At 28.9% G+C, this 22,704-nt stretch overlaps 6 protein-coding genes across 6 annotated transcripts; 2 read left to right on the top strand and 4 right to left on the bottom strand.

Moving 5' to 3' along the window:
• Positions 1 to 265: 265 nt before the first annotated feature.
• On the bottom strand, positions 266 to 1,614 carry LOC119614648. The gene is made up of 2 exons (XM_037970766.1): positions 1,522 to 1,614; positions 266 to 1,458 (listed from the first exon to the last, which is right to left on the bottom strand). The coding sequence occupies exons 1-2, from the start codon at positions 1,561 to 1,563 to the stop codon at positions 394 to 396; spliced, it is 1,107 nt and encodes a 368-aa protein (XP_037826694.1). The 5' UTR covers positions 1,564 to 1,614; the 3' UTR covers positions 266 to 393.
• Positions 1,615 to 3,612: 1,998 nt separating this feature from the next.
• On the top strand, positions 3,613 to 4,985 carry LOC119614643. Its single transcript, XM_037970761.1, has 2 exons — positions 3,613 to 3,768; positions 3,839 to 4,985. Exon 2 carries the CDS (start codon positions 4,096 to 4,098, stop codon positions 4,948 to 4,950), a length of 855 nt encoding a protein of 284 aa, XP_037826689.1. The 5' UTR covers positions 3,613 to 3,768; positions 3,839 to 4,095; the 3' UTR covers positions 4,951 to 4,985.
• A 1,901-nt stretch (positions 4,986 to 6,886) lies between these two features.
• On the bottom strand, positions 6,887 to 8,124 carry LOC119614639. The gene is made up of 2 exons (XM_037970757.1): positions 8,056 to 8,124; positions 6,887 to 7,990 (listed from the first exon to the last, which is right to left on the bottom strand). Exons 1-2 carry the CDS (start codon positions 8,095 to 8,097, stop codon positions 6,887 to 6,889), a joined length of 1,146 nt encoding a protein of 381 aa, XP_037826685.1. The 5' UTR covers positions 8,098 to 8,124.
• Positions 8,125 to 12,230: 4,106 nt separating this feature from the next.
• Positions 12,231 to 13,185, top strand: LOC119614641. The gene is made up of 2 exons (XM_037970759.1): positions 12,231 to 12,347; positions 12,420 to 13,185. Exons 1-2 carry the CDS (start codon positions 12,306 to 12,308, stop codon positions 13,107 to 13,109), a joined length of 732 nt encoding a protein of 243 aa, XP_037826687.1. The 5' UTR covers positions 12,231 to 12,305; the 3' UTR covers positions 13,110 to 13,185.
• Positions 13,186 to 16,784: 3,599 nt separating this feature from the next.
• On the bottom strand, positions 16,785 to 18,105 carry LOC119614642. The gene is made up of 2 exons (XM_037970760.1): positions 17,975 to 18,105; positions 16,785 to 17,908 (listed from the first exon to the last, which is right to left on the bottom strand). Exons 1-2 carry the CDS (start codon positions 18,014 to 18,016, stop codon positions 16,964 to 16,966), a joined length of 987 nt encoding a protein of 328 aa, XP_037826688.1. The 5' UTR covers positions 18,017 to 18,105; the 3' UTR covers positions 16,785 to 16,963.
• A 3,076-nt stretch (positions 18,106 to 21,181) lies between these two features.
• LOC119614640 lies at positions 21,182 to 22,532 on the bottom strand. Its single transcript, XM_037970758.1, has 2 exons — positions 22,403 to 22,532; positions 21,182 to 22,346 (listed from the first exon to the last, which is right to left on the bottom strand). Exons 1-2 carry the CDS (start codon positions 22,442 to 22,444, stop codon positions 21,294 to 21,296), a joined length of 1,095 nt encoding a protein of 364 aa, XP_037826686.1. The 5' UTR covers positions 22,445 to 22,532; the 3' UTR covers positions 21,182 to 21,293.
• Positions 22,533 to 22,704: the final 172 nt, after the last annotated feature.

Genomic DNA, 22,704 nt, shown 5'->3' with positions numbered 1-22,704 from the left:
AGCCAGGAGTAAATGAGAATTTATAAATTTATAAAAGGATTTTTTGGTAATTTTTCGTTCTTCAAAAGGTACTTCTCGAATTTTCTATAAGGGGGGACTTACCTAAACTGACAGTACCTGAACTGTTTCGTTTCCTAACTGGTATTTTTTATTTTTAAAATACGCACTATGGTGAAGGGTATATTAGATTTGGCATTATATTAATATTGTAATGTATTTCTATCCATTATAATTAAAAGTATGCTTTTTTTTTGCTCCAGAGGGGGCGGTTTTTCCTTATTGAATATAATTTTAAATTTTTTTTATTATCAAACATTTTAATTATTTATTATTGGATTTATTTTAACAACTTTTAATAAATTTTCAATTAAATTATGCAACTACTTTCCTAAATTAAATCCATTCATTTAAATTTGCAAATTCTTTAACTCTTTCCGCATAACTGCTTAAATTTAACAAGTGCTCAAACCATTGGAATAAGGGCTTCTCGCGCAACAATTCTTCTGGATTTAGTGAAACTTTAAATTCTTGAAATTTAGCATAAAGACCTAATTCAAGAAATTTATTGAATTTTAATTGATAATTATACTGAAACGTATTAAGTTCCTGATTATTGAAGATTTGCTCCAATAGTTGGCGATCTCTTAAGGACATCTCTGTATTGTAGAAATATTTTTGTGAGATATTATTTTGGAAAAATTCCATTAAATCATATAATTTTTCAACATCTTGATTACTTTCATAGTTTTCCATGAAATCATTAATATCTTTAGCGAATTGTTGACGAACAGCTGGGCTAAGTTGTATAAATAAGGGATCTTTTAATAAGGCTTTGCTTATATTGTAAGCAGTATTGGAGTAGTAGATATTAATATCCTGTAGCTGTTCTCTTATATACTGCAATAGTTGTTGTTTGGGTGAGATGATAACAGTATAATGTTTCAAATCATTATACCAGTTTAATAACTCCACACTTTGCTTTGATTTAGAGGAGAAAAGTTGCTTCTGAAGTTTTTCGAATTTGGGTAGAAATTTTTGTTTAATAAGTTTTTGAAATTTTAACTCATATTCATCACATAACTCATCATATTGTAGCTGTTTCAAGAGTTGTAATATATATTGTGAATCCTTATTAGGGCTGTGATCCTGTAGGTGGTAGTGTATAGTGGTTTTTATAAATTTCGTTAGCAAATCGTTGTGAAGTTGATGACGCTGATAAAAATCGTAATTATATAAAAATTCTGTTATATTCTTCTTGAATTCCCTAATTAGTGGGGTTTTAGCTTGTTGTATTTTGGGATCTTGTAGTAGTTTTTCACTCAAATATTTAGCCTTTTCACAGGATTCTTTTGCCAATAATTCTAATTCATTTTCATAAAATAGCAATAGTTGTTCCTGGGCTGTAGTCGGCTGTTGGTTAGTGCTATTGGGGGCTGCACAAGTTTTGTTGGCGCAAAGCTAGTTTCAAAGAGAGAATTTATTTTGTATAATTGAATTTTGTTTTGATCATATAAAACTTACTTGTATTAAGCCCCAGATTAGAGCAGTGTATAACAGTTTCATTATTACTTTTATTTACTCGTAATGCCTCTACTACTTGTGGAAAAATACATTGCTTTAGCTTTTATACAAATTGTAAAAAAAAAGTATTTTTAAAGAATATTTATAGAGTGGTTGGTCAAATTTGTGGTTAAATTATATATAAATATAAATACTTCAAAACGATATTCTATTGATAACACCGCATGCAAAACAAGCACACAGTACAGAGTCAGAGTAGAATATGTTATAACTGTTATAATAACATTTTAATAAATTCTAAAGATATTATAACTTACTGTAATTCATTACATTATATTATAATGACCTGTAATATCATTAGAATGTATTATAATTTATTTTATTGTCATTATAATAGATTATAATGAATTTTAAATAAATTTAAATCTTTTATAATGTAAAATAATGTCTTAAAGTCCATTATAATTCATTATAATACATTATAATGTATTATAATTCACTTCAATGTCATTATAGGACATTACAAATTCTATTATAATTTATCATATATCATTATAATTCATTATAATATAATTATTATAACTTACTGTAATCCATTACATTGTATTATAATGACCTGTAATATCATTATAATGTATTATAATTTATTTTATTGCCATTATAATATATTATAATAAATTTTAATTAAATTTAAATCTTTTATAATGTAAAATAATGTCTTACAGTCCATTATAATTCATTATAATACATTATAATGTATTATAATTCACTTTAATGTCATTATAGGACATTACAAATTCCATTATAATTTATTATATATCATTATAATTCATTATAATATCATTATTATGCATGTTAATCCACTCGAATGTTTTAAGGTCCATAATAATTCAACTTTTTTTATTATAATATTATTATAATACCATTATAATGTTATACTAACTATTATAATATCAATGTTCGGTAATAGAACCCATTGATATATATTAAAGTACATTATAGTATCATTATAATCTATTATAATATCATTATAACGAATTATAACACATATTATTTAAATATGTTGTGCATCATAATACCATTATAATGTTTTATTATGCATTATAATACATTAAATCCATTATGATTAAATATTTTTTCATTATAATGACTTTATAGTGTATTATAATTTATTTATTTGTCATTATAATAGATTATAATACATTTTAATTAAATTTTAATATGTTGTAATGTACTATAATAACATTATAATGTGTTACAGTTCATTATAATATCATTATAATATTTTATAATTCATTTAATTTTCATTATAATAGATAACAATAGGTTCTAATTAAGTTTAAATCTGTTATAAAGTATTATAATACCATTATAATATATAAATATCCATTATAACCTATTATTGTGCATTGATTTCGTCCATTATAATATCATTATAATATATTATAATTTATTTTATTGTCATTATAATTGATCGTAATACATTTTAATCAAATTTAAATCTATAATAACGCTTTATTTTGTTTTACAATTCATTATAATGTCATTATAATATATTAAAATGTGTCATAAGAAAATATAATAGATTTTAGTATATATTTTTGTGTATTCCATTATAATGCCTTATAATAAAATATAATTAGTTATAATCCAGAATTGTTCATTATAATATCATTATAATGCATTATATTATCATTATAATGCATTATAATATCATTATAATGCATTATAATATCATTATAATCAATTATAATGCCATAAAAATATATTATAATTATTTTTAATACATTATAATAGATTATAATACATTATGACAGAGCCAATTTTCACTATTTAGGTTTCTTTAAGTTTAACCAATGTTGAACATATAAATAACAATTGCGGTAGTATGAAAACAATTAAAAACTTGTATTTATATTAGTTTTACTCTAAAAACCAATTAATGCTAAAAATGTAATGAAATCAAAGTCTTATTTAGCAGGAAATCCACATAATTCTTGGTGAATTTATATTTTTCTATATAATTGGAAAATTGTTCCACGAATTTTTGTGCTTACGGTCATATATTTATTGACCAAAAACTGTTCTTTAAAAAACTTCTTATACTATAGACAATAAAGTATAAAAGCCTTACTTTTTAATCAAATAAAATTATTACTTCGTGAGTAGTTTCGCTATAAAGATTGAAATTGTATAACTAAAAAAATGAAACTTCTATATCCTGCCATAATTTGGGGCCTTTTGCAAGTAAGTTTAAACAAAAAATATTATAAAATTTATAATAAATAAACAATAAATCCATAAAATTTTTAAACAGTTATTTGCAGTAAAGCCTTTGAAAGCCTCAACCACGCCTACTCAAACCATCTCAGCCAAGGAGCAACTTTTAGAATACTATGATAAGGAATTGCAATTGTTGGGCAAGGTGTTCAGCGAAAAGGCTAAAATTTTAGTGAAAATTTACTAAAGGATAAGTTACTACAACAGGCCTCTACGCCTACTATAAAAGGATTTAAACTGAAAATAACCAACTTTTTAGATAACTATAACATTTATAGGCGTTATAATCTTAATATGCCATTACTATGGCAATTTGTGGTACCAACTATGCATTTTTACCAACAAGAAACAAAGCTCAATAAGGATTCACAAGATATTTTTAATTTATTAAAAAAACTACAATATGATGAGTTACGTGATGAATATGAAGTTAAATTTCAAGAAGTTATTAAACAAAAATGTCTACCAAAATTAGAAGAACTTAAGGCACAACTTCTAACGAGCAATTTAAATAAAAATACCCAGCTATTAAATTGGTATGATGATATTAAAAGGTGTCACGATTATGAATGCTATGATGAACAATTGGATGATTTATATAATATATTAAATACACCACATGATGACCTATTGGATTATATACTAGGAAATCTAGACAAGAAATATATAAACTACATCATTAAAGCCAACAATATAGCCAAGTGGATTTTAAAAGATCGTAAGTTAGCACATCTCTCACCCCGCGTAAGACAACAACTAACTAACAATATCAAGAACTTTATTAAGAAATATGAAAGCGGTCATGATATAGATCAAATTCATAACATAATTTTGGATTTCTATAGCAATATATTATTGAAATTTTACTATAATAAGGATTTACCCACAAAAGATCGTCAATTGTTAGTGAATATTTTCGCTCAAGATGGTTTTGCTGAATTTGATTCTAATTATCAATTGAAATTTAATAATTTTGTAAATACTGGACTTTTGAGACGATTTGAAGAGTTTAAAGCTGCCTTAAGTCAAGCAGAATTGATGCGTGAGCAGTCCTTATTAAGATGGTTTGATCACCTTAAAGGTTTAACCAGTTATGCCGATAGCGTGGTTGAATTTGCAAAGTTACAAACGTTACTTAAGAGAATTTAAATTGAAAATATTTTTATATAATTCTGTTGCTTAAAATAAAGTGGCTTATGGCTTATCGATTCCTTACTAAAACATGTTTTTAAAACTCGGCTGCAGATGTTATAGATCAAATCGAGTAAATAGCATCATAGTTTGATTTTAGGATTCAAAAATTGGTCTATAGTCTGAAGTATATATTGGTCTATAGTCTGGAGTATAGATTGGTCTATAGTCTGGAATATAGCTTGGTCTATTGTCTGGAATATAGATTGGTCTATAGTCTAGAGTATAGACTAGACTATAGTGTGGACTATAGACTGGAATATACTGTGGACTAAAGTCTATATTTGGGCTATAGACTGGAATAAAGTCTGGACTATAAACTGGACTATAATCTGGACTATAAACTGGACTATAGCCTGGACTATAGTCTGGCCTATAATCCGGAATAAAGACTGGGCTATAGACTAGACTATAGACTATAATATAGACTGGATTATAGACTGGGCTATAGACTAGACTATAGACTATAATATAGACTGGATTATAGACTGGACTATAGACTGGACTATAGACTGGACAATAGACTGGACTATAGACTGGACTATAGACTGGACTATAGACTGGACTGTAGACTGCACTATAGACTGGACTGTAGACTGCACTATAGTTTGGACTATGGACTGGACTGTAGTCTCTATTAAAGAATGGACAATAATGTAGGCTATAGACTGGCCTATAGTCTGCCTTATAATCTGGACTATATACTGGACTGTAGCCTGGACTATAGATTCGATTATAGTCTGGACTATAGACTCTACTATTCTCTGGACTATAGACTGGGATATAGTCTGTACTATAGATGGACTATAAACTGGACCGTAGTCTAGACTATAGACTTGATTATAATCTGGACTATAACCTGGAACATAGTCTAGACTATAGACTCGACATTAGTCTGGTCTATAAACTGGGACATAGTCTTGTCTTTAGACTTAACTATAGTCTGGATTATAGACTGATATTTAGTCTGGTCTCTACATTTGACTGTAGACTGTTCTATAAAAATCTGGTATATAGACTATACTGCAGTCAGGACTATAGTCTTTACTGTAGTCTGGACAATAGTCTAGATTATAGTCTGGACTGTAGTCTGGACTATACTCTATACTACACATATATTATTCTTTGCCCTAGAGTACAGACTGGACTATAAACTGGAATATTGTTTTCTCTATAGACTGGACTATTGTCTGAATAGTGTTGGAATACAGAATGGACTATAGTCTAGGCTATAACCTTGACTATAGTCTGGACTGTGTTCTGTACAATAGTCTAGACTACAGACTGGGTTAGAGGTTGTATCATGGTCTAAAATCTAAACTAAAGTCTATACTATTGCCTCGAATGTAGGCTCATTGGTAATCTGTAATATAGAAAGAAATACAGTCTGGACTATAGTCTGGACTTTAGATGATAATAGTCTGTACTTAAGTCTGAGAATAGACTGGACATATCTGACTATAGACTGAATTGTAGATCTAACAATAGACTAAATTATATTGCAGACAATAGACTGGACTATAATCTGGACTGTAGATTGGACTATGAGTTTAACTATATTCTGAACGGTAGTCTGGACTACAGGTCTGACTATAGATTGGTCCATAGGCTAGACTATAGTCTGACTGGAGTTCATTCAGGACTAAAAACACTTCTGTATTATAGACTGGACATAGGCTGATATATAGTGTTAAATATAGTTTTAACTATGGTCTTGCTCATATATAGTCAAAAACATTTTCAAGAATATAACCTAGGCTATAATCCAGAATATGAGTGATTTTCACTTCAATTTTAAAAAGTTATTAGTAAATAAAACGTTCGACCGAAGTCGCTTTATTTTTAACCACAAAAACATATATAATAATTTCTTTACAATGACTTTTCTTGGAACTTAAATTCTTGTTAGTACCGTCGGCAATTTGGCAAATTCAATCACACGATCAGCATTACTGGTTAAACCTTTTAGGTGATCAAACCACTTCAAAAGTGGTTGCTCTCGCTTCAGTTCTTCTTGATTTAAGCTTGATTTAAAATCATCAAAATGTTTCACAAGACCAGGTTTAATAAAATTATTAAATTTCAATTGATAGTTAGATTCAAATTCAGCATAACCGTATTGATCAAAAATGGTCTTTAACAATTGACGATCTTTTTCAGGCAATTCCTTATTATAGTAAAAATTCTTTAAAATATTATTATGGAAATTCATAATGATTTTATAGATTCCATCAATACTGCGACTTCTTTCAAATTTCTTAATAAATTTGTGTATATAGTTGAGTAAGTGTTTTCTTACTTGAGGAGTAAGTTGTACTAATTTGCGATCTCTTCGTATGGACTTGGCAAGATTAATAGCTTGGCTGGTATAGTAAAGATAAATATTATCAATATTTTCCAAGATATAATCCAACAGTTCATCTTGTGGTGTATTGATTACTTCATATAAACGATTCAATTCTTTATCATGACATTCATAATCCTGACACTTTTTTATATCGTTAAACCAATTATGTAAGGCCTCATTGGTTGGCAAAAGTTGTGTCTTAAGTTCCATAAATTTGTTGAGCAATTTTTCTTTAATAAGTTTTTGAAATTTTAACTCATATTCATCACGTAGGTTATCATAGCCTTGCTTTTTTAACAAATCCAAAATATATTGTGTATCTTGATTAGGGCTTCTTGTTTCCGGATGGTAATACTTTATGGTGGTAACTATGAATTGTCTTAGAAATTGCATGCTGAGATTATAACGCCTGAAAAGGCGATAGTTATGCAAAAAGTCGGTAATATTCTGTTTAAATTCTATAATCGTGGGCGTAGAGGCATATTGTAGTAATTTATCCTTGAGTAACTTTTCACTGAAATCTTTAGCCTTTTCTGTGAACTCCTTGCTCAAAATTTGCAATTCCTTTTCATAGTATTCTAATAGCTGTTCCTTAGCTGATATAGGTTGAGTAGGTGTGGTGGAGGCCTTCAAAGGGTTTACTGCCAACAACTTTTTTAACATTTAAGGGATTTATTATTGTTATATTAAATTTAAAAATACTTTTTTTAACTTACTTGCATAAGACCCCAGATTACAAAAGGATATATTAGATTCATTATTGATCATTACAGCGCAACTACTTCCGAAATAATCAATTTATTTAAAATAAAGTCTAGCTTTTATACTTTACTATCGATAGTACTTTTTGATCAATGTTTGGCCGCAGGCACAAAGATTCGAGGAAATATTTTCTATTTATATTGAAAGCTATAAAGTTATTAAGAATCATGTGGAATTTCTTTTCAATGTATATAATTTTAACGCTAAATTATGATCAAAATAAAACAAGAAAAGTTTATAAAATAAAGGTTTTAAAAAATGAACTATTTATTCATTCGACCGCAAATTCTTAACATAATATCCATACTTATTCGCAAATCTAAGTATAAGAGATGTTATTGGCTAACTTATCAAATTGTATTATATGGACATGGATAATAGTCCAGACTGGAGATTTAATTCAATGCATGTAGCTTATACTCCGGACCGTAGTCGTCTTCCAGACTATAGTCAGTCTATAGTCTAGGCCATAGTCTCTAGTCTATAGCTAGTCTATAGTCTAGTCTATAGTCTCTCTAGTACTATAGTTCTTAGTCTATAGTCTAGTCTATAGTCTAGTTATATTCTAGTCTATTAGCTAGTCTATAGTCTAGTCTATAGTCTGTCATAGTATATTTCTATAGTCTAGGTCTATAGTCTAGTCTATAGTCTACTAGTCTATAGTCTAGTCTATAGTCTAGTCTATAGCTAGTCATAGTCTATAGTCTAGTTATAGTCTAGTCTATAGTCTAGTCTATAGTCTAGTATAGTCTAGTCTATAGTCTAGTCTATAGTCTAGTCTATAGTCTAGTCTATAGTCTAGTCTATAGTCTAGTCTATAGTCTAGTCTAGTATAGTCTATAGTCTAGTCTAAGTCTAGTCTAGTCTATAGTCTAGTCTATAGTCTAGTCTATAGTCTAGTCTATAGTCTAGTCTATAGTCTAGTCTAGTCTAGTCTAGTCTATAGTCTAGTCTATAGTCTAGTCTATAGTCTAGTCTATAGTCTAGTCTATAGTCTAGTCTATAGTCTAGTCTATAGTCTAGTCTAGTCTAGTATAGTCTAGTCTATAGTCTAGTCTATAGTCTAGTCTATAGTCTAGTCTATAGTCTAGTCTATAGTCTAGTCTATAGTCTAGTCTATAGTCTAGTCTATAGTCTAGTCTATAGTCTAGTCAGTCTAGTCTATAGTCTAGTCTATAGTCTAGTATAGTCTAGTATAGTCTAGTCTATAGTCTAGTCTATAGTCTAGTCTATAGTCTAGTCTATAGTCTAGTCTATAGTCTAGTCTATAGTCTAGTCTATAGTCTAGTCTATAGTCTAGTCTATAGTCTAGTCTATAGTCTAGTCTATAGTCTAGTCTATAGTCTAGTCTATAGTCTAGTCTATAGTCTAGTCTATAGTCTAGTCTATAGTCTAGTCTATAGTCTAGTCTATAGTCTAGTCTATAGTCTAGTCTATAGTCTAGTCTATAGTCTAGTCTATAGTCTAGTCTATAGTCTAGTCTATAGTCTAGTCTATAGTCTAGTCTATAGTCTAGTCTATAGTCTAGTCTATAGTCTAGTCTATAGTCTAGTCTATAGTCTAGTCTATAGTCTAGTCTATAGTCTAGTCTATAGTCTAGTCTATAGTCTAGTCTATAGTCTAGTCTATAGTCTAGTCTATAGTCTAGTCTATAGTCTAGTCTATAGTCTAGTCTAAGTCTAGTCTATAGTCTAGTCTATAGTCTAGTCTATAGTCTAGTCTATAGTCTAGTCTATAGTCTAGTCTAAGTAGTCTATAGTCTAGTCTATAGTCTAGTCTCTAGTATAGTCTATAGTCTAGTCTATAGTCTAGTCTATAGTCTAGTCTATAGTGTAGTCTATAGTAGTCTAGTTAGTCTATAGTCTAGTCTATAGTCTAGTCTATAGTCTAGTCTATAGTCTAGTCTATAGTCTAGTCTATAGTCTAGTCTTAGTCTAGTCTATAGTCGTCTATAGTCTAGTCTAGTTAGTATAGTCTAGTTAGTAGTTAGTTAGTTAGTTAGTTAGTTAGTTAGTTAGTTAGTTAGTTAGTTAGTTAGTAGTTAGTTAGTTAGTTAGTAGTTAGTTAGTTAGTAGTTAGTTAGTAGTTAGTTAGTTAGTTAGTTAGTTAGTAGTAGTTAGTTAGTTAGTTAGTAGTTAGTTAGTTAGTTAGTTAGTTAGTAGTAGTTAGTTAGTAGTTAGTTAGTTAGTTAGTTAGTAGTTAGTTAGTTAGTTAGTTAGTTAGTTAGTAGTTAGTTAGTTAGTTAGTTAGTAGTTAGTTAGTTAGTTAGTTAGTTAGTTAGTAGTTAGTTAGTAGTAGTTAGTTAGTTAGTTAGTTAGTTAGTTAGTTAGTTAGTTAGTTAGTTAGTTAGTTAGTAGTTAGTTAGTTAGTTAGTTAGTTAGTTAGTTAGTTAGTTAGTTAGTTAGTAGTTAGTAGTTAGTTAGTTAGTTAGTTAGTTAGTTAGTTAGTTAGTTAGTTAGTTAGTTAGTAGTTAGTTAGTTAGTTAGTTAGTAGTTAGTTAGTTAGTTAGTTAGTTAGTTAGTTAGTAGTTAGTTAGTAGTTAGTTAGTTAGTTAGTTAGTTAGTTAGTTAGTTAGTTAGTTAGTTAGTTAGTTAGTTAGTTAGTTAGTAGTTAGTTAGTTAGTTAGTTAGTTAGTTAGTTAGTTAGTTAGTTAGTAGTTAGTTAGTTAGTTAGTTAGTTAGTTAGTTAGTTAGTTAGTTAGTTAGTTAGTTAGTTAGTTAGTTAGTTAGTTAGTAGTAGTTAGTAGTTAGTTAGTAGTTAGTTAGTTAGTTAGTTAGTTAGTTAGTTAGTTAGTTAGTTAGTTAGTTAGTTAGTTAGTTAGTTAGTTAGTTAGTTAGTTAGTTAGTTAGTTAGTTAGTTAGTTAGTTAGTTAGTTAGTTAGTTAGTAGTTAGTTAGTTAGTAGTTAGTTAGTTAGTTAGTTAGTTAGTAGTTAGTTAGTTAGTTAGTTAGTTAGTTAGTAGTTAGTTAGTTAGTTAGTTAGTTAGTTAGTTAGTTAGTTAGTTAGTTAGTTAGTTAGTTAGTTAGTTAGTTAGTTAGTTAGTTAGTAGTTAGTTAGTTAGTTAGTTAGTTAGTTAGTTAGTTAGTTAGTTAGTTAGTTAGTTAGTAGTTAGTTAGTTAGTTAGTTAGTTAGTTAGTTAGTTAGTTAGTTAGTTAGTTAGTTAGTTAGTTAGTTAGTTAGTTAGTTAGTTAGTTAGTAGTTAGTTAGTTAGTTAGTTAGTTAGTTAGTTAGTTAGTTAGTTAGTAGTTAGTTAGTTAGTTAGTTAGTTAGTTAGTTAGTTAGTTAGTTAGTTAGTAGTTAGTTAGTTAGTTAGTAGTTAGTTAGTTAGTTAGTTAGTTAGTTAGTTAGTTAGTTAGTTAGTTAGTTAGTTAGTAGTTAGTTAGTTAGTTAGTTAGTTAGTTAGTTAGTTAGTTAGTTAGTTAGTTAGTTAGTAGTTAGTTAGTTAGTAGTTAGTTAGTTAGTTAGTTAGTTAGTTAGTTAGTTAGTAGTTAGTTAGTTAGTAGTTAGTTAGTTAGTTAGTTAGTTAGTAGTTAGTAGTTAGTTAGTTAGTTAGTTAGTTAGTTAGTAGTTAGTTAGTTAGTTAGTTAGTTAGTTAGTAGTTAGTTAGTTAGTTAGTTAGTTAGTTAGTTAGTTAGTTAGTTAGTTAGTTAGAACAAATTATATTACATATGTGGTTATGGTTTTTACTATACTACAGATCAGTCAATAATCTTAACTGCAGATCTACACTCTCGTCTAGGGTTCTAACAATGTCTTGACTATTGATTTTCTAAGTACTCTTAACTAAATTGCAATTCTTTGAATTCAAAAAGTTTCATGAAATTCTAAAGAAAGCACAAAAATTTTCAATTTCATTTGTCTAAACAATAATATAAATAGAAGGGATTGGATCTAGTTTCAGTTGTGTGCTGAATTGTACAGAATTTATAACAATATTATAAGTAAGGTTTAGCACTGAATATAATCAGTTCGTTGTATTATGATAAGAAACATTTCTTACCACAAATATTTCTAATTGATTAATATGTATGTATATATGTACATATGTATGTGTATGTAGCAATATTTAATTTCTAAGAAAAAATATTTTATTAAGAAAATTTCGTTATTATTGCGAATTGTATAAAAATCAATAATTTTCTAATAAATATATTTATTATTTTCACAACAGTCACAGTGTAAAGTGCTATTAATAAAATTTAAACATGAAATTGTTATACTGCCTTATAATCTGGGGCCTAATACAAGTAAGTAGCCAAAAAAATAAAACTTAAAATATACATTTTATTATTTTTCTAACATTTCTCAAAAATGTTTAGTTGTTTGCAGTAAAAACTTTAAATGCCTCCTCCAGCCCTATTCTCAATATGTCAGCTGAAACAAAACGTTCGCCTTTTTATAAATATCAATTTATAACTGAGTCATCAAAGAAAACTCAAACAGTTGATGAAATACGATTTAAAAGATCGCTAACATCGAAGGCAAAGCTATGTACCGAATTAAGCAATGAACTGGAAAACCTTTTTACTCAATATCTCTCCAGGGCAATTGATATAGTCGTAGCTGTGCGAAAAGTACCTGACTTCTCTCATCTGCGTACAGAACTCAAAGATCATTTATCGGACAATATTTATGACTTTATATTCAAATACAATGCTTACAAAGAGAAGAAAGAATTGTCGAATTTAATAATTCTTTTCTACAACAACATTATTAGAAAATACATACATAATACCAATATAAGCATAAGATCACGAATTCTATTAGCTAAAATTTTTAAAACCCAAGGATTGGCTAGTTTTCAATATGACTATAAGAACAAATTCAATAGCTTTGCTCAAGATGAAGTACCCAAGAGATTTGAACATTTTAAGACATTAGCCACACAAGAAGAGTTAAACGAAATGCAATTCCTATTACAATGGGTGGATAACTACAAAACTCTAGAGATATTCCCAGAAAGAGTTCAAGCCCTGGGTCAGTTGTATGAGAAACTTATCAATATTTGAATTGTAAAAGAAATATTATATATTTTTTATAAGTTAACTGAACAAATAAAATTTATAAAATTATTAATTCTTTAAATAAAAAGTATTAAATTTAAAAACTAGACTATAGACTAGACTAGACTATAGATTAGACTATACGCTAGATTATAGACTAGACTATAGATTATACTACATACTAGATTATAGACTAGACTATAGACTAGAATATAGACTAGATTATAGACTAACTATAGACTAGACTATAGACTAGATTATAGACTAGACTATAGACTAGAATATAGACTAGATTATAGACTAGACTATAGACTAGACTATAGACTAGAATATAGACTAGACTATAGACTATACTATAGACTATACTATAGACTAGACTATAGACTAGACTATAGACTAGACTATAGACTAGACTATAGACTATACTATAGACTAGACTATAGACTAGAATATAGACTATACTATAGACTAGACTATAGACTAGACTATAGACTAGACTATAGACTAGACTATATACTAGACTATAGACTAGACTATAGACTAGACTATATACTAGACTATAGACTAGACTATAGACTAGACTATAGACTAGACTATAGACTAGACTATAGACTAGACTATAGACTAGACTATAGACTAGACTATAGACTAGACTATAGACTAGACTATAGACTAGACTATAGACTAGACTATAGACTAGACTATAGACTAGACTATAGACTAGACTACTAGACTAGACTATAGACTAGACTATAGCCTAGACTAATAGACTAGACTATAGACTAGACTATAGACTAGAGGACTACTATAGACCAGACAATAGACTAGACTATAGACTAGACTATAGAGTAGACTATAGACTAGACTATAGACTAGACTATAGACTAGACTATAGACTAGACTATAGACTAGACTATAGACTAGACTATAGACTAGACTATAGACTAAACTATAGACTAGACTATAGAGTAGACTAGATTATAGACTAGACTATAGACTAAACTTTAGACTAGACTATAGACTAGACTATAGACTAGGCTATAGACTAGACTATAGACTAGACTATAGACTAGGCTATAGACTAGACTATAGATTAGACTATAGACTAGACTATAGACTAGACTATAGACTAGACTATAGACTAGACTATAGACTAGACTAAAGACTAGAATATAGACTAGACTATAGACTAGACAATAGACTAGACTATAGACTGGACAAGACTATAAACTGACTATAGACTGGACTGTAAACTAGACTATAGATTAGGCTATAGATTAGACTACAGGCTGGACTACAGACTAGACTATAGACTAGACTATCGTACTAGACTATAGACTAGACTATAGACTAGACTATAGAACTAGACTATAGGACTAGCTATAGACTAGACTATAGACTGACTATAGACTAGACTAGACTAGACTATAGACTAGACTATAGACTAGACTATAGACATAGACTATAGACTAGACTATAGACTAGACTATAGACTAGACTATAGACTAGACTAGACTAGACTACTAGACTAGACTATCGACCTAGACTAGACTAGACTATAGACTAGACTTAGACTAGACTATAGACTAGACTATAGACTAGACTATAGACTAGGACTATAGACTAGACTATAGACTAGACATAACTAGACTAAGACTACGATAGACTAACTATAGACTAGACTATGCTAGAGTCGACTAGACTATAGACTAGACTATAGACTAATTAGGACCTAGGACTATAGACCTAGACTATAGACTAGACTATAGACTAGACTATAGACTAGACTATAGACTAGACTATAGACTAGACTATAGACTAGACTATAGACTAGACTATAGACTAGACTATAGACTAGACTATAGACTAGACTATAGACTAGACTATAGACTAGACTATAGACTAGACTATAGACTAAACTATAGACTAGACTATAGACTAGACTATAGACTAGACTATAGACTAGACTATAGACTAGACTATAGACTAGACTATAGACTAGACTATAGACTAGACTATAGACTAGACTATAGACTAGACTAGACTAGACTATAGACTAGACTATAGACTAGACTATAGACTAGACTATAGACTAGACTAGACTAGACTATAGACTAGACTATAGACTAGACTATAGACTAGACTATAGACTAGACTATAGACTAGACTATAGACTAGACTATAGACTAGACTATAGACTAGACTATAGACTAGACTATAGACTAGACTATAGACTAGACTATAGACTAGACTATAGACTAGACTATAGACTAGACTATAGACTAGACTATAGACTAGATATAGACTAGACTATAGACTAGACTATAGACTAGACTATAGACTAGACTATAGACTAGACTATAGACTAGACTATAGACTAGACTATAGACTAGACTATAGACTAGACTATAGACTAGACTATAGACTAGACTATAGACTAGACTATAGACTAGACTATAGACTAGACTATAGACTAGACTATAGACTAGACTATAGACTAGACTATAGACTAGACTATAGACTAAGACTATAGACTAGACTATAGACTAGACTATAGACTAGACTATAGACTAGACTATAGACTAGACTATAGACTAGACTATAGACTAGACTATAGACTAGACTATAGACTAGACTATAGACTAGACTATAGACTAGACTATAGACTAGACTATAGACTAGACTATGACTAGACTAGACTAGACTATAGACTAGACTATAGACTAGACTATAGACTAGACTATAGACTAGACTATAGACTAGACTATAGACTAGACTATAGACTAGACTATAGACTAGACTATAGACTAGACTATAGACTAGACTATAGACTAGACTATAGACTAGACTATAGACTAGACTATAGACTAGACTATAGACTAGACTATAGACTAGACTATAGACTAGACTATAGACTAGACTATAGACTAGACTATAGACTAGACTATAGACTAGACTATAGACTAGACTATAGACTAGACTATAGACTAGACTATAGACTAGACTATAGACTAGACTATAGACTAGACTATAGACTAGACTATAGACTAGACTATAGACTAGACTATAGACTAGACTATAGATAGACTATAGACTAGACTATAGACTAGACTATAGACTAGACTATAGACTACACTATAGAATAGACTATAGACTAGACTATAGACTAGACTATAGACTAGACTATAGACTAGACTATAGACTAGACTATAGACTAGACTATAGACTAGACTATAGACTAGACTATAGACTAGACTATAGACTAGACTATAGACTAGACTATAGACTAGACTATAGACTAGACTATAGACTAGACTATAGACTAGACTATAGACTAGACTATAGACTAGACTATAGACTAGACTATAGACTAGACTATAGACTAGACTATAGACTAGACTATAGACCTAGACTATAGACTAGACTATAGACTAGACTATAGACTAGACTATAGACTAGACTATAGACTAGACTATAGACTAGACTATAGACTAGACTATAGACTAGACTATAGACTAGACTATAGACTAGACTATAGACTAGACTAGACTATAGACTAGACCAGACTAGACTATATTCTACACTATAGACTAGACTATAGACTAGCGTATAGATTACACTGTAGACTAGACTATAGACTTTATAGTAAGTAATTATAAAACTAAAATTATTTAAATTTTTTCCATAATATTTTACTTTATTTCACGCAATTAATTTATAGCAAATTATAAAAATCCCAAAATTGTTCAAATCTCTCATTGTAATGATATAAGCTTTTCAGTTTTTCAAGCTGTCCAGTAGAGGTTTTCTCTCGCTCCATTGTCTGCTGAAGTATTTTAGCTTTAAATTCATCAACTTTCTTAGAGGACAATACGATCTATGAAATCTTTAAATTTTATTTCATAATCTAAATATAATTTAGCATAACCATGTGCATTAAAGATTTCCACAATCAGGTTATGATCCGGTTTAGAAATATCCATATTAAAGTAATATTTCTGTAGGATAGTGCTATTGAAAATTTCATGTTCCTTCTGTAAGTCATTAATGTCTTCAGTAATTTCAAATTTCATAAGGAATTCATTTATATCTATAGTCAAGCGATGCTTAAGCGGTGTACTAATTTGCAGAAGTTTCGGATCTTTTAGTACACTCTGCAATAGCTCGAAGGCCGTATAGCAGTAGAACATATTAAGAAAACCCAACTGATCTTGAACGTACTCTTGTAGCTCCTCTTTTGGTGTCTGGTCCTTGAGTATAAAGGTATTGAAATGTTCCGACATGCAATCAAAATCCGTACACATTTTTAACTCTTTAAACCAGTTTAATAATTCATCGTGTTGCTTTAACTCTTGCGGCGATAGCTGATCCTTGACTTCTTTGAATTTGGGTATAAATTTTAGTTTAATAAATTTTTCATATTTACTCTCATAATTCATATTTATAATATCATATCCCTGTTCTTGTAATAACTCCCAAATATATTGTAAATCATTGTTGTTGCTGTAGGTTTCATGGATTTTCTCATCAAATAGTAGAGCCAATTCGTTTACTAAATCAAAATGTTTATACATAGGATAATCGTGTAAGAAATCGGTTATATTCTTTTTAAACTCTTTCATAACAGGTGTTGAGGCCTGCTGCACTCTTTTATCCTTTAGTAATTGTTTACACAAATTATTTGCTTCTGTCAAGAAATTTCTCGATATAGATTTTAATTCTTTCCTATAGAAATCCAGTAGCTGTTCCTTTAGAGCATTTGTATTGGTTGAAGAAGTGGCTGGAGAAGGTTTTATTAGCATTAACTGTTTAGAAAATTTTTAATAAATTATTATTAATTATTTTTTTTTAATATAAAATGTAAGTCTTACTTGTAGTATACCCCATATTATAACAGTGTATAACAGTTTCATTTTTCTCTTTTGTTTAATTTACACTTTCTACCTCAACTGCTAATGAAATAATAAATTTATTTATTACAAGAAAAAACTGCTTCAATTATAAATGAAATATAGAAGTGATTAGTCACTCAAGCTATATTTCTCAAAGAAGTGATTTCTATTTATACCCTTCACCTTCGTGAGAACTTCATATACATATATAAGTTTGTCATTCCATTTGTAATTTCTATAATATAATTTCCCGACCTTATATATATTCTGAGTCCTTATAGATAGCTTAGTCGATTATGCTGTGTCTGTCTGTAAGTCCGTCTGTGTGGTTTTGTCCATTATTTATGAACCGATTTTCAATAGGAAACTTTTCGAAAGTATGTCCAACAGAATTATTGAAGATTTGGATCCCGAAGATCCAGAAAATTGATTTCAACAGGCATACATACAGACGGACAGACAGACAGACAGACAGACAGACAAACGGACGGATGGACGGACAGATACACAGACAGACAGACAGACGGACAGACAGACAGACAGACAGACAGACAGACAGAAGGACAGACAGACAGACAGACAGACAGACGGACATGGCTTAATTGACTCCGCTATCTAAAAGGATCTGAAATATATACATATATTTTATAAGGTCCGAAAATTATATTGTAGAAATCACAAACGGAATGACAAAGTTATATATACCCTTCTCACGAAGCTGAATGGTTATAACAACAACAGCTATAAAACATTGTTTTTAAAAATTAAAATTTGATAATGGATTCTTATTTGCAACTTTGGTACCAACGACTGTTTTGTACTTTCTCGTTCTTTAATTGGTACTTTTTGAGTTTTTTATAAAATTTAACCTAGAAACATGAAATTAATCACTTAGAGCCGGGAGTATGAGAATCTATAAAAGGGGACTTTTTGGTACTTTCATGAACTTTAACTGGTACTTTTAAAATTTTTTATAATATAAAAACATGAAATTAAATATTCATGTTTCTGGGGATTTTTGGTACTTTTCCGTTAATCAATTGGTTCTTTCAGGCTTACTGCAATATTGAACATGGAAACCTATAATCTGGCATAACTACATATATACTGATGTAATGAAAACCTATAAAAGGGAACTTTTTGACACTTTTTGTTCCTCAACTGGTACTTTTTCAATCCTTATAACACTGAACCTTAAAATGCAGAATGCAGCATACTGATAGAAATACAATTGATAAAAGGGGAGTTTCTGGTATTTTTTCTTTATTCGAATAGTACTTACTTTTCCTAAATTATTCAAACTTGGAACATAAAATCATACCTGTAAGACCTTTATGGAATGAAAATTTATAAGGGTAAATTGTTTGGTACTATTTCGTTCTTCAATTGGTACTTTTTCAATCTTTCTTATATTAAAGTTGAAACATGGTTGAATATAGTTAGTTAGTTAGTTAGTTAGTTAGTTAGTTACTTAGTTACTTAGTTACTAGTTAGTTAGTAGTAGTTAGTTAGTTAGTTAGTTAGTTAGTTAGTTAGTTAGTTAGTTAGTTAGTTAGTTAGTTAGTTAGTTAGTTAGTTAGTTAGTTAGTTAGTAGTTAGTTAGTTAGTTAGTAGTTAGTTAGTTAGTTAGTTAGTTAGTTAGTTAGTAGTTAGTTAGTTAGTAGTAGTTAGTTAGTAGTTAGTTAGTAGTTAGTTAGTTAGTTAGTTAGTTAGTTAGTTAGTTAGTTAGTAGTTAGTAGTTAGTTAGTTAGTTAGTTAGTTAGTTAGTAGTTAGTTAGTTAGTTAGTTAGTTAGTTAGTAGTTAGTTAGTTAGTTAGTTAGTTAGGTTAGTTAGTAGTTAGTTAGTTAGTTAGTTAGTTAGTTAGTTAGTACGTTAGTAGTTAGTTAGTTAGTAGTTAGTTAGTTAGTTAGTTAGTTAGTTAGTTAGTTAGTTAGTTAGTTAGTTAGTTAGTTAGTAGTTAGTTAGTTAGTAGTTAGTTAGTTAGTTAGTTAGTTAGTTAGTTAGTTAGTTAGTTAGTTAGTAGTTAGTTAGTTAGTAGTTAGTAGTTAGTTAGTTAGTTAGTTAGTTAGTTAGTTAGTTAGTAGTTAGTTAGTTAGTTAGTTAGTTAGTTAGTAGTTAGTTAGTTAGTTAGTTAGTTAGTTAGTTAGTTAGTTAGTTAGTTAGTTAGTTAGTTAGTTAGTTAGTTAGTAGTTAGTTAGTTAGTTAGTTAGTAGTTAGTTAGTTAGTTAGTTAGTTAGTTAGTTAGTAGTTAGTTAGTTAGTTAGTTAGTTAGTTAGTTAGTTAGTTAGTTAGTTAGTTAGTAGTTAGTTAGTTAGTTAGTTAGTTAGTTAGTTAGTTAGTAGTTAGTTAGTTAGTTAGTTAGTTAGTTAGTTAGTTAGTTAGTTAGTTAGTTAGTTAGTTAGTTAGTAGTTAGTTAGTTAGTTAGTTAGTTAGTTAGTTAGTTAGTTAGTTAGTTAGTTAGTTAGTTAGTTAGTTAGTTAGTTAGTTAGTTAGTTAGTTAGTTAGTTAGTTAGTTAGTTAGTTAGTTAGTAGTTAGTTAGTTAGTTAGTTAGTTAGTTAGTTAGTTAGTTAGTTAGTTAGTTAGTTAGTAGTTAGTTAGTTAGTTAGTTAGTTAGTAGTTAGTTAGTTAGTAGTTAGTTAGTTAGTTAGTTAGTTAGTTAGTTAGTTAGTTAGTTAGTTAGTTAGTTAGTTAGTTAGTTAGTTAGTTAGTTAGTTAGTTAGTAGTTAGTTAGTTAGTTAGTTAGTTAGTTAGTTAGTTAGTTAGTTAGTTAGTTAGTTAGTTAGTTAGTTAGTTAGTTAGTTAGTTAGTTAGTTAGTTAGTTAGTTAGTTAGTTAGTTAGTTAGTTAGTTAGTTAGTTAGTTAGTTAGTTAGTTAGTTAGTTAGTTAGTTAGTTAGTTAGTTAGTAGTTAGTTAGTTAGTTAGTTAGTTAGTTAGTTAGTTAGTTAGTTAGTTAGTTAGTTAGTTAGTAGTTAGTTAGTTAGTTAGTTAGTTAGTTAGTTAGTTAGTTAGTTAGTTAGTTAGTTAGTTAGTTAGTTAGTTAGTTAGTTAGTTAGTAGTTAGTAGTTAGTTACTTTAGTCCGTATTCTAATTAGTTACTTAGGTGGGAAGGTACTTAATTTCCCTTTTTGGTCGCTGGTGCGTATAATTGATCTTATTTCTTAAGTAAAAGGTCATACAATTTTAATGATAAAATATTTTATTTGATAAAATAGCATTTCTTAAATTAAACCAAAATGTAATAGCATTCAGTTCAGATAAATAATATTCAAAATTACTTTAAATATCGGATTAATATCTTAGTTAATATATTTTTGGAAATAGTACTTAGTAATTGAATTTTCAATATCTTTAATATTAGTCAAACCTTTCAATTGATCATACCACTCTAGTAAATCCTGTTCTTCGGCCAAATCTTTCTTATTAAGTGTTGCCTTAAATTGTTGAAATTTTTGGAAAAGGCCTTCATGTATAAACTGCTTCATTTTCTCTTCATATTGAGTTAAAAATTTCTTATAAGCTCCTTCCTCATCAAAAAGTTGTTTAACAAGCTGTTGATCTTTTAGTGGAATAGTTGAATTAAAGTAATATTTGTCCTCAATATTATCATCAAAATCGTCTATTAAATTTATTAATTCTGTCAAACTATCGTGTTTTTCGTATTTATTAATGAAGTTTTGGAGATCTTTTGTAAGATTTCTCTTTAAAGCGGGACTAAGCAGTGCTAGTTTTGATGACTTTAATAAGCGTTGAGCGATTTCGTATTCACTTGTGCCAACAAACATATAAAGATTATCCAGATTGTCAGTGTAATAGAGTAGTAATTCGTTTCTTGGTGTTTTGTTCTCAAACATAAACATATCAATGTATTTCCACTGACATCGATAGTCGGGACACATTTTCAAGTTATTGCCCCAGTTTATTAAGGCTTTTTTATGTTCTTCAAATTTGGGTAGAAATTTTTGTTTAATAAATTTATCATATTGCCTTTCATAATCATCTCTTAGTTGTTTATAACCGTATTTGTTTAATAATTTCATTACAATGTTGAACTTAAACTTCTGAATTATATTTTCCCATTGAAGTATCAATACATTGTAAAGATCATAACGCATATAGGAATCATAATTATAAAGATAATCAGTTATATTATTTTGAAACTCTTTCATTGGTTGTGATTTAGAATTTTGTAATTCGTTATCCGTTAGTAATTTTCTGGCAACGGTTTTGAGTTTTTTACAAAATTCTTTTTCTATAATTTCTACACCTTCATCAAAGTAGTCCTCCAGCTGCTGCTTGCCCAACACTATCGAAAAGTTGTTGGAGGCTTGCAAAGGTTTTATGGCAAATAGCTTAAGAAAATTTGAAAATTATTGATAATATTTTAAACAAAATATTTAAAACTTACTGCTATAATGCCAAAAATTAGGAAATAATTTAATTCTTTCATGATTTTTTCATTCAATTTAATTCACACTTAGTTGTTTATTGCAGCAATAAATTTACTTCATTTTAATTACGGCTTTTATAGCATTAAGAGAAACGGAAAAACTATTTTGATTATATCGATTGTTTACTACTCCGGCATATAAAAATATATGTGGTTAATATAATACACTAATTGCTTTAACTTTTGTATTTATAGAATAGTGCTGAATCTTTTACTATAAATACAACATGTAGCTGTATATGCATAGCTATTATTCTGAA

This window comes from Lucilia sericata, unplaced genomic scaffold (genome assembly GCF_015586225.1).
Source record: "Lucilia sericata isolate MDLA Ls3-8-SP2 unplaced genomic scaffold, ASM1558622v1 Contig003198F_arrow, whole genome shotgun sequence".
NCBI classification, from domain to species: Eukaryota; Metazoa; Arthropoda; class Insecta; order Diptera; family Calliphoridae; genus Lucilia; species Lucilia sericata.
The sequence above is the reverse complement of the archived record's forward strand: the minus strand, read 5'-3'. Positions and strand labels throughout refer to the sequence as shown.

What these genes read in the sequence shown, in the direction of transcription:
- LOC119614648 (XM_037970766.1), bottom strand. Translation starts at nt 1,563, where the DNA reads ATGAAACTGTTATACACTGCTCTAATCTGGGGCTTAATACAA. An exon ending in TAATCTGGGGCTTAATACAA is followed by an intron (nt 1,459 to 1,521) that starts GTAAGTTTTATA and finishes CTTTGAAACTAG; the next exon opens with CTTTGCGCCAACAAAACTTG.
- LOC119614643 (XM_037970761.1), top strand. Translation starts at nt 4,096, where the DNA reads ATGCCATTACTATGGCAATTTGTGGTACCAACTATGCATTTTTACCAA.
- LOC119614639 (XM_037970757.1), bottom strand. Translation starts at nt 8,097, where the DNA reads ATGAATCTAATATATCCTTTTGTAATCTGGGGTCTTATGCAA. An exon ending in TAATCTGGGGTCTTATGCAA is followed by an intron (nt 7,991 to 8,055) that starts GTAAGTTAAAAA and finishes ATGTTAAAAAAG; the next exon opens with TTGTTGGCAGTAAACCCTTT.
- LOC119614641 (XM_037970759.1), top strand. Translation starts at nt 12,306, where the DNA reads ATGAAATTGTTATACTGCCTTATAATCTGGGGCCTAATACAA. An exon ending in TAATCTGGGGCCTAATACAA is followed by an intron (nt 12,348 to 12,419) that starts GTAAGTAGCCAA and finishes AAAAATGTTTAG; the next exon opens with TTGTTTGCAGTAAAAACTTT.
- LOC119614642 (XM_037970760.1), bottom strand. Translation starts at nt 18,016, where the DNA reads ATGAAACTGTTATACACTGTTATAATATGGGGTATACTACAA. An exon ending in TAATATGGGGTATACTACAA is followed by an intron (nt 17,909 to 17,974) that starts GTAAGACTTACA and finishes TTTTCTAAACAG; the next exon opens with TTAATGCTAATAAAACCTTC.
- LOC119614640 (XM_037970758.1), bottom strand. Translation starts at nt 22,444, where the DNA reads ATGAAAGAATTAAATTATTTCCTAATTTTTGGCATTATAGCA. An exon ending in TAATTTTTGGCATTATAGCA is followed by an intron (nt 22,347 to 22,402) that starts GTAAGTTTTAAA and finishes AATTTTCTTAAG; the next exon opens with CTATTTGCCATAAAACCTTT.